The sequence below is a fragment of the Bos mutus genome, chromosome 18 (assembly GCF_027580195.1).
Source record: "Bos mutus isolate GX-2022 chromosome 18, NWIPB_WYAK_1.1, whole genome shotgun sequence".
NCBI lineage: Eukaryota > Metazoa > Chordata > Mammalia > Artiodactyla > Bovidae > Bos > Bos mutus.
The window spans coordinates 14,456,179-14,468,944 of record NC_091634.1 but is presented as its reverse complement, the minus strand read 5'-3'; the positions used below and the strand labels follow the sequence as shown (position 1 = coordinate 14,468,944).

Genomic DNA, 12,766 nt, shown 5'->3' with positions numbered 1-12,766 from the left:
TCAGTGGAAGTATGGAGTCTTAACCACTGAACCACCAGAGAAGTCCCTGTGACTCTAGTTTAGATCTGAGAACACGAAGTCACTAGCTACTGAAGGATTATGAATTAGCAAATTCAAGAAAGGTAAGGAAGGGAGGGCCTGGGGTTCCTGTGATGACCCCCTATTTTCTCTATTCCAGGGGATGCTCTCCTTGGTCCTGAATTGCATTGACCGCCTAAATGTCTACACCACTGCTGCCCACTTTGCTGAATTTGCAGGGGAGGAGGCAGCAGAGTCCTGGAAAGAGATTGTGAACCTGCTCTATGAAATCCTGGGTAAGGGGCCCCAGTCTGGACTCCCCCTTGAGCACCCCGGGTTCCCAGTCCTATGGGATCTGACCCCTCTTTCCACCTTCAGCCTCTCTGATCCGTGGCAATCGTGCCAACTGTGCCCTCTTCTCCAACAACTTGGATTGGCTGGTCAGCAAGCTGGATCGGCTAGAGGCCTCCTCAGGTAGGAGAACCCACGGGGAGGGGATGGGGACTTGGGGGAGGGGAGGGCTGCATCCGTGTCAGCTCTCATGCTGGTCCCTGTGCAGGGATCCTGGAGGTGCTGTACTGTGTCCTGATTGAGAGTCCGGAAGTCCTGAACATCATCCAAGAGAACCACATCAAGTCCATCATCTCCCTCCTGGACAAGCATGGGAGGAACCACAAGGTTGGCCCCTCATCCCCTGAATTCTGAACCCTGACCTTTCCCTATGGCCCTCAAATTGCCCCCCCTTCCCCAATTTGTCCCTTACCTGGACTCTCCTGCTACAAGCTTCCATCTCAATACCGAGTCTTCAACTCATGGTTCTTAAATGAGCTCTGCGCGACATCAGATGCTTCATTAGATCTTTGAAGCAGTTTATTCAGTTTCTAATTTTGTAGTCTTCAGTGGGAGCTGCACAGATACCCTCCAGTTTGCCACAAGTGCTACTGGTTCCCATAGAATTATTCCTAACCACCTCAGATACTCGACTGCAATGCAGGAGATACGGGTTTGATCCCCGGGTTGGGAAGATCCCCTGGAGGAGGAAATGGCAACCCACTTCAGGATTGCTGCCTGGGAAATTCCATGGATAGAGGAGCCTGGCAGGCTACAATCCACGGGGTCACAAGAGTCTAAAACGACTGAGTGCCTAAACCACTAAACTGCCACCACCACCTCACATGTTTACGTTATCCACCTGGGCCCTGAAGACACTCCACTAATCTGAAAGCCTCATCTTGATCCCTGTGCTCTTTCCCTGACCGATCCTTTCACTCTTCCCCTGACCTCTCAGCTGTTACTGCTGTCTCCCCTTCCTTACATTGCTGATGTCTTATCCTAATTCAAATGGCCCCTCGCTTCTCGCCTGACCTTTCCCTTTGACCCCAATCTCGCTCAGTGATTCCTGACCTCCCACTTACATCACCTCGTCTCAGCCCAAATCTCTATCTCCCATCCTGGTGCGTCATCCTTCTGGTATCCTATCCTGGGTCTCCCATAGACCCACTTCCCCCACTTCTCTGGTGCCCTCACACCCTGACCTCTGACCTTGACCTCCAGGTGCTGGATGTGCTATGTTCCCTGTGTGTGTGCAATGGCGTGGCCGTGCGCTCCAACCAAGATCTCATCACTGAGAACTTGCTCCCTGGCCGAGAGCTTCTGCTGCAGACAAACCTCATCAACTATGTCACCAGGTCTGGCCCCTGACTCCTGACTCCAGGACTCAGAACCTCTCAAGCCCCTCCCTAACTCCCGGGTGGGTGGGCCTTCCTCCACCTCCCACCCTGGGACTTGACACCGGTCCCCACAGCCGTTCCCAGGTCATCCCTGGCTTCTCACACCTCTTGTCGTCTCTCCCTGCTCTGTTTCTGCCTGTCTCTTCCTCTCTTTCTGTGTTGCTCTTTCTGTCTTCCTGTGTCTCTATTTCTCCTCCACCTCTTTTTCCTGGGCTCTCGTCCACCTCTCTCTTCTCTGTCCTTTGATGCTTCTGTCTCTCTCTGCTTTCTCTGTGTGTGTGTCTCTCTCTGTCTGTTACTCTCTGTCTCCATGTCTCTGCTTTTCTGTTTTTCCTGGGTGTGGATCTCTTGGTCTTTCTCCCTTCCCTTCCTGCCCCCAGCAGCCTGGGTCTCCTCTCCATCTCTCCTTCACCCTCCTCTCCTGTTCTGTCTCTCCTGTAGCATCCGCCCCAACATCTTTGTGGGCCGAGCAGAGGGCACCACGCAGTACCTCAAATGGTACTTTGAGGTGATGGTGGACGAGGTGGTTCCGTTCCTGACAGCTCAGGCCACCCACCTGAGGGTGGGCTGGGCCCTCACTGAGGGCTACAGCCCCTACCCCGGGGGCGGCGAGGGCTGGGGCGGCAACGGGGTCGGCGATGACCTCTATTCCTACGGCTTTGACGGGCTGCACCTCTGGACAGGTACCTGGACCCTTCTAGGGGACCCTCAACCCTGACCATTGACCCCAGGGTTTCTAAGGGTCTCACTGAACACCTTGGGGTTCTTGGGATCTTGACCCCCAAACAGGCTAATTTTGACCCCTTTACTCCTCATTTCCCAAGACCCTAACCCTAGAGCTTCGAGAATCTTGGCCCTCACCTGTTTCTTCATAAGCCCCAGAACTCTGATCCCAGAGGAGGTCTGATCTCTGACCTGAGAGATCCTAGAAAACTGCCCCGATGATTATGACCTCTGATCTTTGACTTCTGACCCCAAAGATTCCAGAATCCTAACTCTAGGACAGCTTTAATCTCTGACTCCTACACCTCTCAAGAACCTAACCTCAGGGGAAACTTGACCTCTGCCCCTAATCTCTAAGAGCACTTGACCTTGGAGATCCTAAAACCCCATTGGATCCTCTAATATCTACCCTTGTCTCCTGAGCCCACTGGTTCTGCTGGACCTCTGACTTCTGACTTCTTCCCGGTGATCCGGGTGCAGGACACGTGCCACGCCTGGTCACTTACCCTGGGCAGCACCTCCTGGCCCCCGAGGACGTGGTCAGCTGCTGCCTGGACCTCAGTGTGCCGTCCATCTCTTTCCGCATCAATGGCTGTCCCGTGCAGGGGGTCTTCGAGGCCTTCAATCTTGATGGGCTCTTCTTCCCTGTTGTCAGCTTCTCGGCTGGTGTCAAGTAAGGACTCATCCCTGCCCCCTTGCCAGTCTCCAGACCAGGGCCTGTCCTAAGACAGCTTCTGCAGGCATGCTGTGGCCTGCTATGGGGCCAGGACCCAGCGGCCTATCCTCAGGACCGACAGGCCAGACCCCTGTGTGAGGGTCACTGTGACACTCTCAATGACCTCCGCTTCTCCCCAATCTCTGTGTCCCCAAATTTCACAATGACCTTCTAATGATTAATAAGTTTCTTCCAGTGACCTCCCAAATGAACCTCTGATCCTCCCAATTATTCTATGCCATTCCAATAACCTCCAAATGATTTCAAAATCTGAATGATGATCTTCCAGTGACCACAAAGCCTCCCAATGATCTTGGACTCTCCCAATGACGCCATGCTCTTAACAACTCCTCAATGACCCCAGCTTCTCCCAGTGGTACTCTAAGAGCTCCATAATCTCCCAGCTACCCTTCAATGACCACAGTTATTTCAAAGACTTCTCAGTAGCCCAGTGTTTTCCCAATGACCCCAAACTCTGTGTGTGACTTCTCACCATTTCAGTGGTAATTACAGTTTCTCAAGGTTACACCTTGAAAGTCTCAATGACTTCTGGATGACCACCTTCTTGGTCTCCCCCAAACCTTCTGGTATCTCTAAATGCTCTATTGACCCAGGGCCTCCTCCAAAGGACCTTCCTGTGACCATGGATTAACTCCTTAGTGACCTGGCCCCCACTTTACTTTTTTTGACTTTCTAACAATTCCTATTGCCTTCTGACAGTTTCTTTGACCTTAGACTTCCCTGATTCCTAAAATCACCTCCATGACCCTATGACTGTCCACTGACCTCAAGTCAACCCAGCATCTCCCACCAATTCCAGGATTGCTCCCTTCCCCTCCCTGAGTACAGACTCTGCTAGGTAAACTGTCCTCACTAGTGACCCCGCTCTCCCATCTAGAGTGCGGTTCCTCCTTGGTGGCCGCCATGGAGAATTCAAGTTCCTCCCTCCTCCTGGGTACGCCCCTTGCCACGAGGCTGTGCTCCCACGAGAGCGACTCCATCTGGAACCCATCAAGGAGTACCGGCGGGAAGGGCCTCGGGGGCCCCACCTGGTGGGCCCCAGTCGCTGCCTCTCACACACCGACTTTGTGCCCTGCCCTGTGGACACTGTCCAGGTACTGCCTGCTCTGTAAGGGTTTCCTGGACTGGCAGACCCCCTTAGGAGTCAGTGGGGTGGGCAGCTGAGCTGGAAGCTGGGGACCTTGTTGTTTGACAGATGGGGAAACTGAGGCAGGAGGGAGGCAAAGGAATCTCTCCAGGCAGAATCTGAGTTTCAGGGGGTCCTCACGATAGCCCCCTAAAGAAAGGACTATTATTTGGACTTCCCTGGTGGCTAAGGCTCTGCGCTCCCAACACAGGGGCTCTGGGTTCAATCCCTGGTCAGGGAACTAGATCCCACATGCCACAACTAAAGATCCCGCATGCCGTGATGAAGACAGAAGATCCTGCATGCTGCAACTAAGACCTGGTGCAGCCAAATAAATCAGTAAAAATAAATATGTAATAAAAGAAAGGACTATTATTGCCCCAATATACAGTTGGGGAAAGTGAGGCCCAAAGAGGTCAAGCAGGTCGTGCAAGTCACACAGCTGATTTGCACCCAGGCGGTCTGATCCCAAAGCCTGTGATCATATCCACCACAATTTGTGGAGCAAGTTTTCTATTCCAGGCCTCCCCCCATTCCTCTTATCCCAACCTGAGCTCCCCACCCTTCTCTCCAAGTGTGTTCCTCTAGGAGGGGATATAAGTCATGTTTAAGAGACTGATCACGAGGGTCTGACTTTCAGCATGTCTCTGTGGGCATGCGACTTCACTTCTCTGTGCCTTGGTCCCCTCACCTGTGAGGAAAAGGGGAGAATGAGAGAACGTACCTGTAGCATGGTAGTGAAGTTTAGATGAATTAATATATGTGAAGTGCTTAGCACGGTCCTAAGAAAGTGTTAAGTCCTCAATTGAGTTATTGTCATTATGGGTAAAGTGAGTGAAAGTCACTCAGTCGTGTCCGACTCTTTGTGACCCCATGCACTATACAGTCCATGGAGTTCTCCAGGCCAGTATGGAGTGGGTAGCCTTTCCCTTTTCCAGGGGATCTTCCCAAGCCAGGTCTCCCACATTGCAGACAAATTCTTTACCAGCTGAGCCACAAGGGAAGCCCAAGAATACTGGAGTGGGTAGCCTATCCCTTCTCCAGCAGATCTTCCCGACCCAGGAATTGAACCGGGGTCTCCTGCATTACAGGTGATTCTTTACCAACTGAGCTATCAGGGAAGCCCCATCATTATGGGTAGTAGTAATGTTATTGCAAATCAACCTGCCATCCCCCTGTAGCTTGGATGTCTCCCTTCCTGTCCCCCACCGGTCAGCCTCAAGAGCCATCCACTTGGTCTCCTGGACATCCCCTCCCCACTCCTCCCCTCACAACCCAACGTGGTCCAACTATGTGCCAGGTATTTATACAAACTGCAGTTGATCCTTGGACCATGCAGGGGTTTAGGGGCCCAACCCCAGCAAGCTGAAAGCCCCAGTACTACTACTTCTGTCTTAGGTACGAAAGAATTCGTAAATAGCACATGAAGAGCAGGAAGCTGAAACAGTTTGGATAGAATGACTCAAACCCTTCTTTTGATTCCACATATTGTGATCTCAATCAAACACAAACTTTTTCCTACCTTGAGTTAATTAGAGATCTGTAAAATGAAAACATGGGGCTTCCCAGATGATGCAGTGATAAAGAATCCTCCTGCCAATGCAGGAGACTCAAGGCACAGGTTCGATCCCTGGGTTGGGAAGATCCCCTGGAGTAGGAAATGGCAACCCACTCTAGTATTCTTGCCTGGAAAATTCCATGGACAGAGGAGCCTGGCAGGCTACAGTGCATGGGGTTGCAAAGATTCAGACATGACTGAGCACATACACACACACACACAAAATGAAAATACAGCTACTATATTTACTGAAAAAAATCCACGCAGTTTAAGCCTGCATTGTACGAGGGGCTACTGTATATAACATTTAGTAACTTATGTAGATGATTTCACTGAACGCATATAAAGTATTGTGTTGGCTAAGAAGTCTGTTCGCATTTTTTCATATGATTCTATGGAAAAATTAGAACGAACTTTCTGGCCAACCCAATGTTATGAGTTAACATTGTTTCAGTGTTCATTGTACAGAGAAGGAAAGAGACCCATCCGTTCATTCAGAAAACATCTCCAGAGCATCTCCTCTGGGCTGGGGAGGGCTGGGGAAATGCTGGAGACAAACGCAGCCCCAGCCCTGCCCTCACGGAGCTCCCAGTCCACAGGGGGAGACAGACTCATCCCCAGATAATTCCTTGATTCTGAGGATGTCAAGTTCTGAGCATCCATTCTGGAGGCAGGATGAGGTGATGGGGAGCAGGGCTTGGATGGCAGGAAAGGTCAAAAGAGCTCCCTGGTGAACTGTCGAGAGCTGGTGCGTGTTCTTGGGAAGACTTTATAGCACGGGGTGGAGGGAACTCAGGGACCTCACGGATGTCCCCTGCCCCCAGATTGTCCTGCCTCCCCATCTGGAGCGTATTCGGGAGAAGCTGGCCGAGAACATCCATGAACTCTGGGCACTGACTCGCATCGAGCAGGGCTGGACCTATGGCCCGGTGAGTGGACGGGGGAGAGAGGCTAGACTGGCTATGGAGGAGTGAGAACCGCTTGCTATTGGGGTTGGAGGAGGAGACTTTGGGAGGGCTCCTTGGGTTTCAAGTGGCAGAAAGAGGGGTAAGAGGTCAGAGGTCACAGTCTGGGAGTGTTGGGGAGGGAAGAGGAGCCAAGGAGTGACTCTGGGGTTTCTCCAGGTTCGGGATGACAATAAGAGACTGCACCCCTGCCTCGTGGATTTTCACAGCCTACCGGAGCCCGAGAGGAATTACAACCTGCAGATGTCGGGGGAGACGCTCAAGTGAGGAGGGGACTGGGGAACAGGGGCCTGGGCCTGGCCGCTGGGCGGAAGGGCACAGGGAAACAGGGAGAGCGAGACAGAGACTGAGAGAGAGAGAGAAATAGATAAAAGAGCAACACAGGGAGTGTGAGATGGGGATTGTGAAACTGACAGAGGGTGAGTAAGAGATAGAGGCATAAAGAGAGATGCTCAGGACTTCCCTGGTGTTCCGGTGGTTAAGAATCGCCTGCCAAGGTGGACACGGGTTCAATCCCTGATCCAGGAGGATTCCACAGGCTGCAGGGCAAATAAGGCTGTGTGCCACAACTACTGAGCCCAAGCACTGCAACTACTAAAGGCCGAGTGCCCTGGGGTCTGTGTTCTGCAACAAGAGAAGCCACCTCCATGAGAAGCCTGAGCACTGCTCCTAGAGAGCAGTCCCCACCCCCTGCAACTAGAGAAGAGCCTATGCAGCAACGGAGGCCCAAGGCTGCCCAAAATAAATTATAAATGAATAAATAACCTAAAGACAAACATTTCTGTATACTAGCAATGTATACACTGGAAAACAAAATTTTTAAAAATACTATTATTTAAAATGGTTCCCCTTGCTAAATAAAGATGCACAGTAAATGGAAGAAAGAGAAAGAGACAAGGAAAGAAGCAGAGAGGAAAAGAACATAATCAAAGAAATACAGAGACAGAGATACAGGGAGAGACAGGAGTCAGAGAGGCAGAGAGATGGGACAAATAGTCAGAAAACCAGAGCAGGAAACAGGGAGAGAGCTGGTGACCCAGAGACAGAGTTGACAGGGGCCCCGGGAGGAGGGTAGCCGGGCTGGGGGAGGGGAGGCTAGGGACAGGGTGGCCATGTGGGGTGACCTGCTCCCCTACCCCCACCCCCTGCCCCAGGACTCTACTGGCGCTGGGCTGCCACGTGGGCATGGCAGATGAGAAGGCGGAGGACAACCTGAAGAAGACAAAACTCCCCAAGACGTGAGTGTGGGTGACCTGGGCCCCACCTGGGGAATAGAGTAGGGGGCTGGGGATGCCACAGTGAGGGCTGGAGTGATCGAGAGCTGGAGTGGTGAGGCTGAGGTCAGAGACAAAGGGGCCATGGGTTGGGGTGGAGGTCTAGGACCAGGGATCAGAGCTGTAGAGTTAGTGGTGAGCGTCCTAGGGAGTTGAGAACACAGTTAGGAGTTCCTGAGAGAGTAGGAGTGAGTCAGACTCAGGATCAGGGTCTCCATGGAGTCGGGAAAATGAAAGAGCAGAAGTTGTGTCTCTGAGTTAGAGGTGCGGGGTCAGTGGAAAGAGGTGAGAAATTGCTGGAGTTGTCAGTAAGGGATCCTGAAATGATAGATGAGAGGTCACAGGTCCTGGGGATAGATGCCAAGGTTCAAAAGTCAAGGACTCCAGAGTGAGCAGTTTGAAATGATAGGGTCCTGGAATCAGAGGTAAGAAGCCTTCAAGTCAGAGGTGAGAGGTCAGAGCACCCCAGGACCAGAGATGAGGCTCCCAAGATCAAGATGAAAGGGGTCACAGAGGCCAGAGGTCAGTGAAGTCAAAGCCCTTGCTAAGGTCACAGGATCCTGGGGTCTGAGGTCAGGTAAGCTTATTTGAGAACCTTGATGTCAGATGGGAGTTCCCTGGTGGTCCAGTGGCTAAGACTTCATGCCCCCAGTGCAGGGGGCCTGGCTTTGACCCCTGGTCAGGGAACTAGATCCCACATGTCACACCTGAGAGTTTGCCCACCACAACTAAAGATCCTGCATGCTACCCCATGCAGCCAAATAAATAAACAAATATATTGAAAAAGAACCCTGCTGTCAGAGATCAAAGGTCAAAAGTTTCAAAGATCATGGGATCCTAAGGACCAGGGTCAGAAGTCAAGGATCCCATGGCATGGAGCCCAGTAGTGGAGGCGAGGGTCTCGTCCCACTGGCTCCCACCACCACCCGCAGGTACATGATGAGCAACGGGTACAAGCCGGCACCGCTAGACTTGAGCCACGTGAGACTGACGCCCGCGCAGACCACGCTGGTGGACCGGCTGGCGGAGAACGGGCACAACGTGTGGGCCCGAGACCGAGTGGCCCAGGGCTGGAGCTACAGTGCCGTGCAGGACATCCCTGCCCGCCGGAACCCTCGCCTCGTGCCCTACCGCCTGCTGGATGAGGCCACCAAGCGCAGCAACCGCGACAGCCTCTGCCAGGCCGTGCGCACCCTGCTGGGCTATGGCTACAACATCGAGCCGCCCGACCAGGAGCCCAGTGAGTGCTGACCACAGGCCCCTGACTCCGCCCCTGGACTCCAATCTCTGACCCAACTCAGCCCCTCAGTGGGCTACATCTGTACCACTGACACTTTCCCCAACCATGACACTCACTCTGTCCCTGAGCCTGAACCCGATCTTGACCACTGACCTTGACTCAAGCTCTGCCTGGGCTACAGCTGCAACATAAACCAGGAACCCAGTGAACCCTGACCCCTGACTCCAGTTCCTGACCCCCAGCTCTGACCCCTGACCCCTAACCTCTGGACTATGTATACAACGGGGAGCCACCCAACCAAGCACTCAGAAAGCCTCTAAGTACTACTCCTAACTTGATTGCTGACCTATTATTGACCCCTGACCCCGGCCTCAACCCCTGCCACCAACTCCAATTTCCATCCCCCTCCCTGACCCTGATTCTGACTCCCTCTCCCCGATCCTGCTTTCAGCCCTTGATTCTTAACATCAGCCTTAATCTTGACCCTTCACCACAGACCATGACTGTGACCGACCCAACTTTCTCCCTCCATGTCTCTACTGCTAGTTCCTCTCTGAAACTCTTGACTGCTAGAGGGACAGAGGAGAAGTCTCAGTAGGTCCCTCCTACTTCTCTGTGACTGCTCTGAGAGTCCCCAGTTCTTCTTCTCTAACACCAAAAGCTGTGCCTTTCCCCTCAGCGCCCCAAGGCCCTTACCTTTCCCGATCTCGCCCACCAACCCAGCCTCTCTTACGCTGCCTGGCCCCATGTTCAGGTCAGGTGGAGAGCCAGTCTCGCTGGGACCGGGTGCGCATCTTCCGGGCAGAGAAATCCTACGTGGTGCAGAGTGGCCGCTGGTACTTCGAGTTCGAGGCAGTCACCACCGGCGAGATGCGAGTGGGCTGGGCTCGGCCTGAGCTGCGCCCAGACGTGGAGCTGGGAGCGGATGACCTGTCCTATGTCTTCAACGGGCACCGCGTGGGTAGCTCCCTGGCTCCGCTCTGCCAGGCTCTGTGATCCTTCCCACACTCGTGTAATCCAGCCCTGCCTCTCTGTGTCTCACTCTGTCCGCCCATCCCTGAATCTACCTTCCCATCCATCCCTCCATCCTCCCCCTCCCTCTGTCTGTGCATATATCCGTCCACATCCATCTCTCTATCCAACCATCCATCTGTCATTTCATCCATCCATCTTCTCGTCTGTCCAAAGAATCACTTAGGCATCTATGGTTCCATATATTCGGGTAGTTGTCAGTTCAGCCATTCACCTTTTTTTAACCAATTTGTGATTTCATTTATTCACTCATCTATCTAATAATTTAATGTTTCATTTATCCATTCATCTATCCAATAATCTAATGCATACAGACGTCATCTATTTATCTGCCACCTACACAGACCTGTGTGTCTGTCTGTACTTTCTGTCCTCCCTCTGTCATCCCAGGTAGACCCTCAGCTTTCATTTCATTCTTCCATCCAGCCATACACCTGCTCCCCATCCATCTACCCATCTCATTATTCATGTATCTGTTCTGGGGCATATGGGTGTAGACGCGTACATATGGGGGACATTGATAGTTAGTTTCTCCTTTCCATTCCTCTACTTTCTGCTTCCCCCAACCCTCCAAGACCACCTGGGTGGCCTTTACAGCCCCAGTCATGAAAACAACAGAGAACCCAGGCAAAAGGGATGAGATAGAGAGATGGCTGGGAAGGGAAAGCACGAATGCCTAGCCCCTACCTTCCAAGGACCATGGATGCAAATGTGGGGACACAAGGGGGACGCTGTGGGGCTGACCCTTCCTCTGTTCCCCATGCACTGGGCCTGGTGCTTTGCGTGTGTGTCTTGACATGTCTCCCCTCGCTCCCGTATCTCTCCATTTCTCTGTATGTCTCTCACACCACATCTCCCCCTCACCTCCTCACAGGGTCAGCGCTGGCACCTGGGCAGTGAACCGTTTGGGCGTCCCTGGCAGTCGGGAGACGTTGTGGGCTGCATGATCGACCTCACAGAGAACACCATCATTTTCACCCTCAATGGCGAGGTCCTCATGTCCGATTCCGGCTCAGAAACAGCCTTCCGCGATATCGAGATTGGGGATGGTGAGGGCTGGCCTCGGGGCCCCTCTCTGGTTTTCTTCCATCTCACCTGACCCTACACCGCCCCCTCCAGCCCCCGGCTCTTCCATCCCCTCTTTCCACGCACATCCTCCCCATGGCTGCCCCCGCCTCGCCCACCTATGCTCACCCCTGCCCATCTATCCCCTCCCACCAGGCTTCCTGCCTGTGTGCAGCTTGGGACCCGGCCAGGTGGGTCACTTGAACCTGGGCCAGGACGTGAGCTCCCTGCGGTTCTTTGCCATCTGTGGCCTCCAGGAAGGTTTTGAGCCATTTGCCATCAACATGCAGCGCCCGGTCACCACCTGGTTCAGCAAAGGCCTTCCGCAATTTGAGGCCGTGCCTCCTGAGCACCCGCACTATGAGGTGAGGACCAACCCCACTCAACACCCTCAGATCTGCTTCCACACCTCATTCTCGCCACAGTTCTCTTCCCCAAGCTACTCTTTGTCTTCCGTTAATGTTAGACCACAAACGTAGAAGTGAGTGTCAGGATGGTGGACTCCCCGGGCTGCCTTGTAGGGTATCATTTCAGTCACTGTATCATGCCAAACTCTTGGCGACCCCATGGACTGCAGCACGCCAGGCTTCCCTGTCCATCACCAATTTCTGGAGCTTGCTCAAACTCATGTCCATCGAGTTGGTGATGCCACCCAACCATCTCATTCTCTGTCGTCCCTTTCTCCTCCTTCCTTCAACCTTTCCCAGTATCAGGGTCTTTTTCAATGAGTCAATTCTTCACATCAGGTGGCCAAAGTATTGGAGTTTCAGCTTCAGCATCAGTCCTTCCAATGAATATTCGGACTGATTTCCTTTGGGATTGACTGGTTGGATCTCCTTGCAGTCCAAGGGGCTCTCAAGAGCCTTCTCCAGCACCACAGTTCAAAAGCATCAATTCTTCGGTGCTTAGCTTTCTTTATAGTCCAACTCTCACATCCATACATGACCACTGGAAAAACCATAGCTTTGACTAGATGGACCTTTGTTGGCAAAGAAATGTCTCTGCTTTTCAGTATGCTGTCTAGGTTGGTCATAGCTTTTCTTCCAAGGAACAAGTGTCTTTTAATTTAGGTAATTTTAATGGTAGGTATAACCTTGGAAAAAACATACCTTTCTGAGCTCCAGGTAGCTTGCCTGCAAAATGGGGGAAGGGAGGAAAGAGAAGCTGGATTAAGTGACCTCACTGGAAATTTTCAGCCCTTATAACTATTTGATCCTACCAAGGGTTTCTGCTTGTGTGCTTAAGTCGCTTCAGTCGTGTCCAACTCTTTGCGATCCTATGGACTGTAGCCCGCCAGGC

General features: G+C 52.6%; 1 protein-coding gene across 1 annotated transcript in view; it reads left to right on the top strand.

The window, feature by feature from the left end:
• RYR1 (ryanodine receptor 1) overlaps window positions 1-12,766 on the top strand; it is a 128,246-nt gene that overhangs the window by 18,721 nt on the left and 96,759 nt on the right. Inside the window, exons 14-27 of the mRNA XM_070386741.1 lie at window positions 179-314; window positions 397-492; window positions 578-696; window positions 1,573-1,706; window positions 2,190-2,431; window positions 2,952-3,144; window positions 4,085-4,301; window positions 6,716-6,820; window positions 7,016-7,119; window positions 8,011-8,094; window positions 9,063-9,370; window positions 10,125-10,327; window positions 11,277-11,451; window positions 11,624-11,832. Coding sequence (XP_070242842.1) covers window positions 179-314; window positions 397-492; window positions 578-696; window positions 1,573-1,706; window positions 2,190-2,431; window positions 2,952-3,144; window positions 4,085-4,301; window positions 6,716-6,820; window positions 7,016-7,119; window positions 8,011-8,094; window positions 9,063-9,370; window positions 10,125-10,327; window positions 11,277-11,451; window positions 11,624-11,832 — 2,325 coding nt within the window. The remainder of the gene's footprint in view (window positions 1-178; window positions 315-396; window positions 493-577; window positions 697-1,572; window positions 1,707-2,189; window positions 2,432-2,951; window positions 3,145-4,084; window positions 4,302-6,715; window positions 6,821-7,015; window positions 7,120-8,010; window positions 8,095-9,062; window positions 9,371-10,124; window positions 10,328-11,276; window positions 11,452-11,623; window positions 11,833-12,766) is intronic.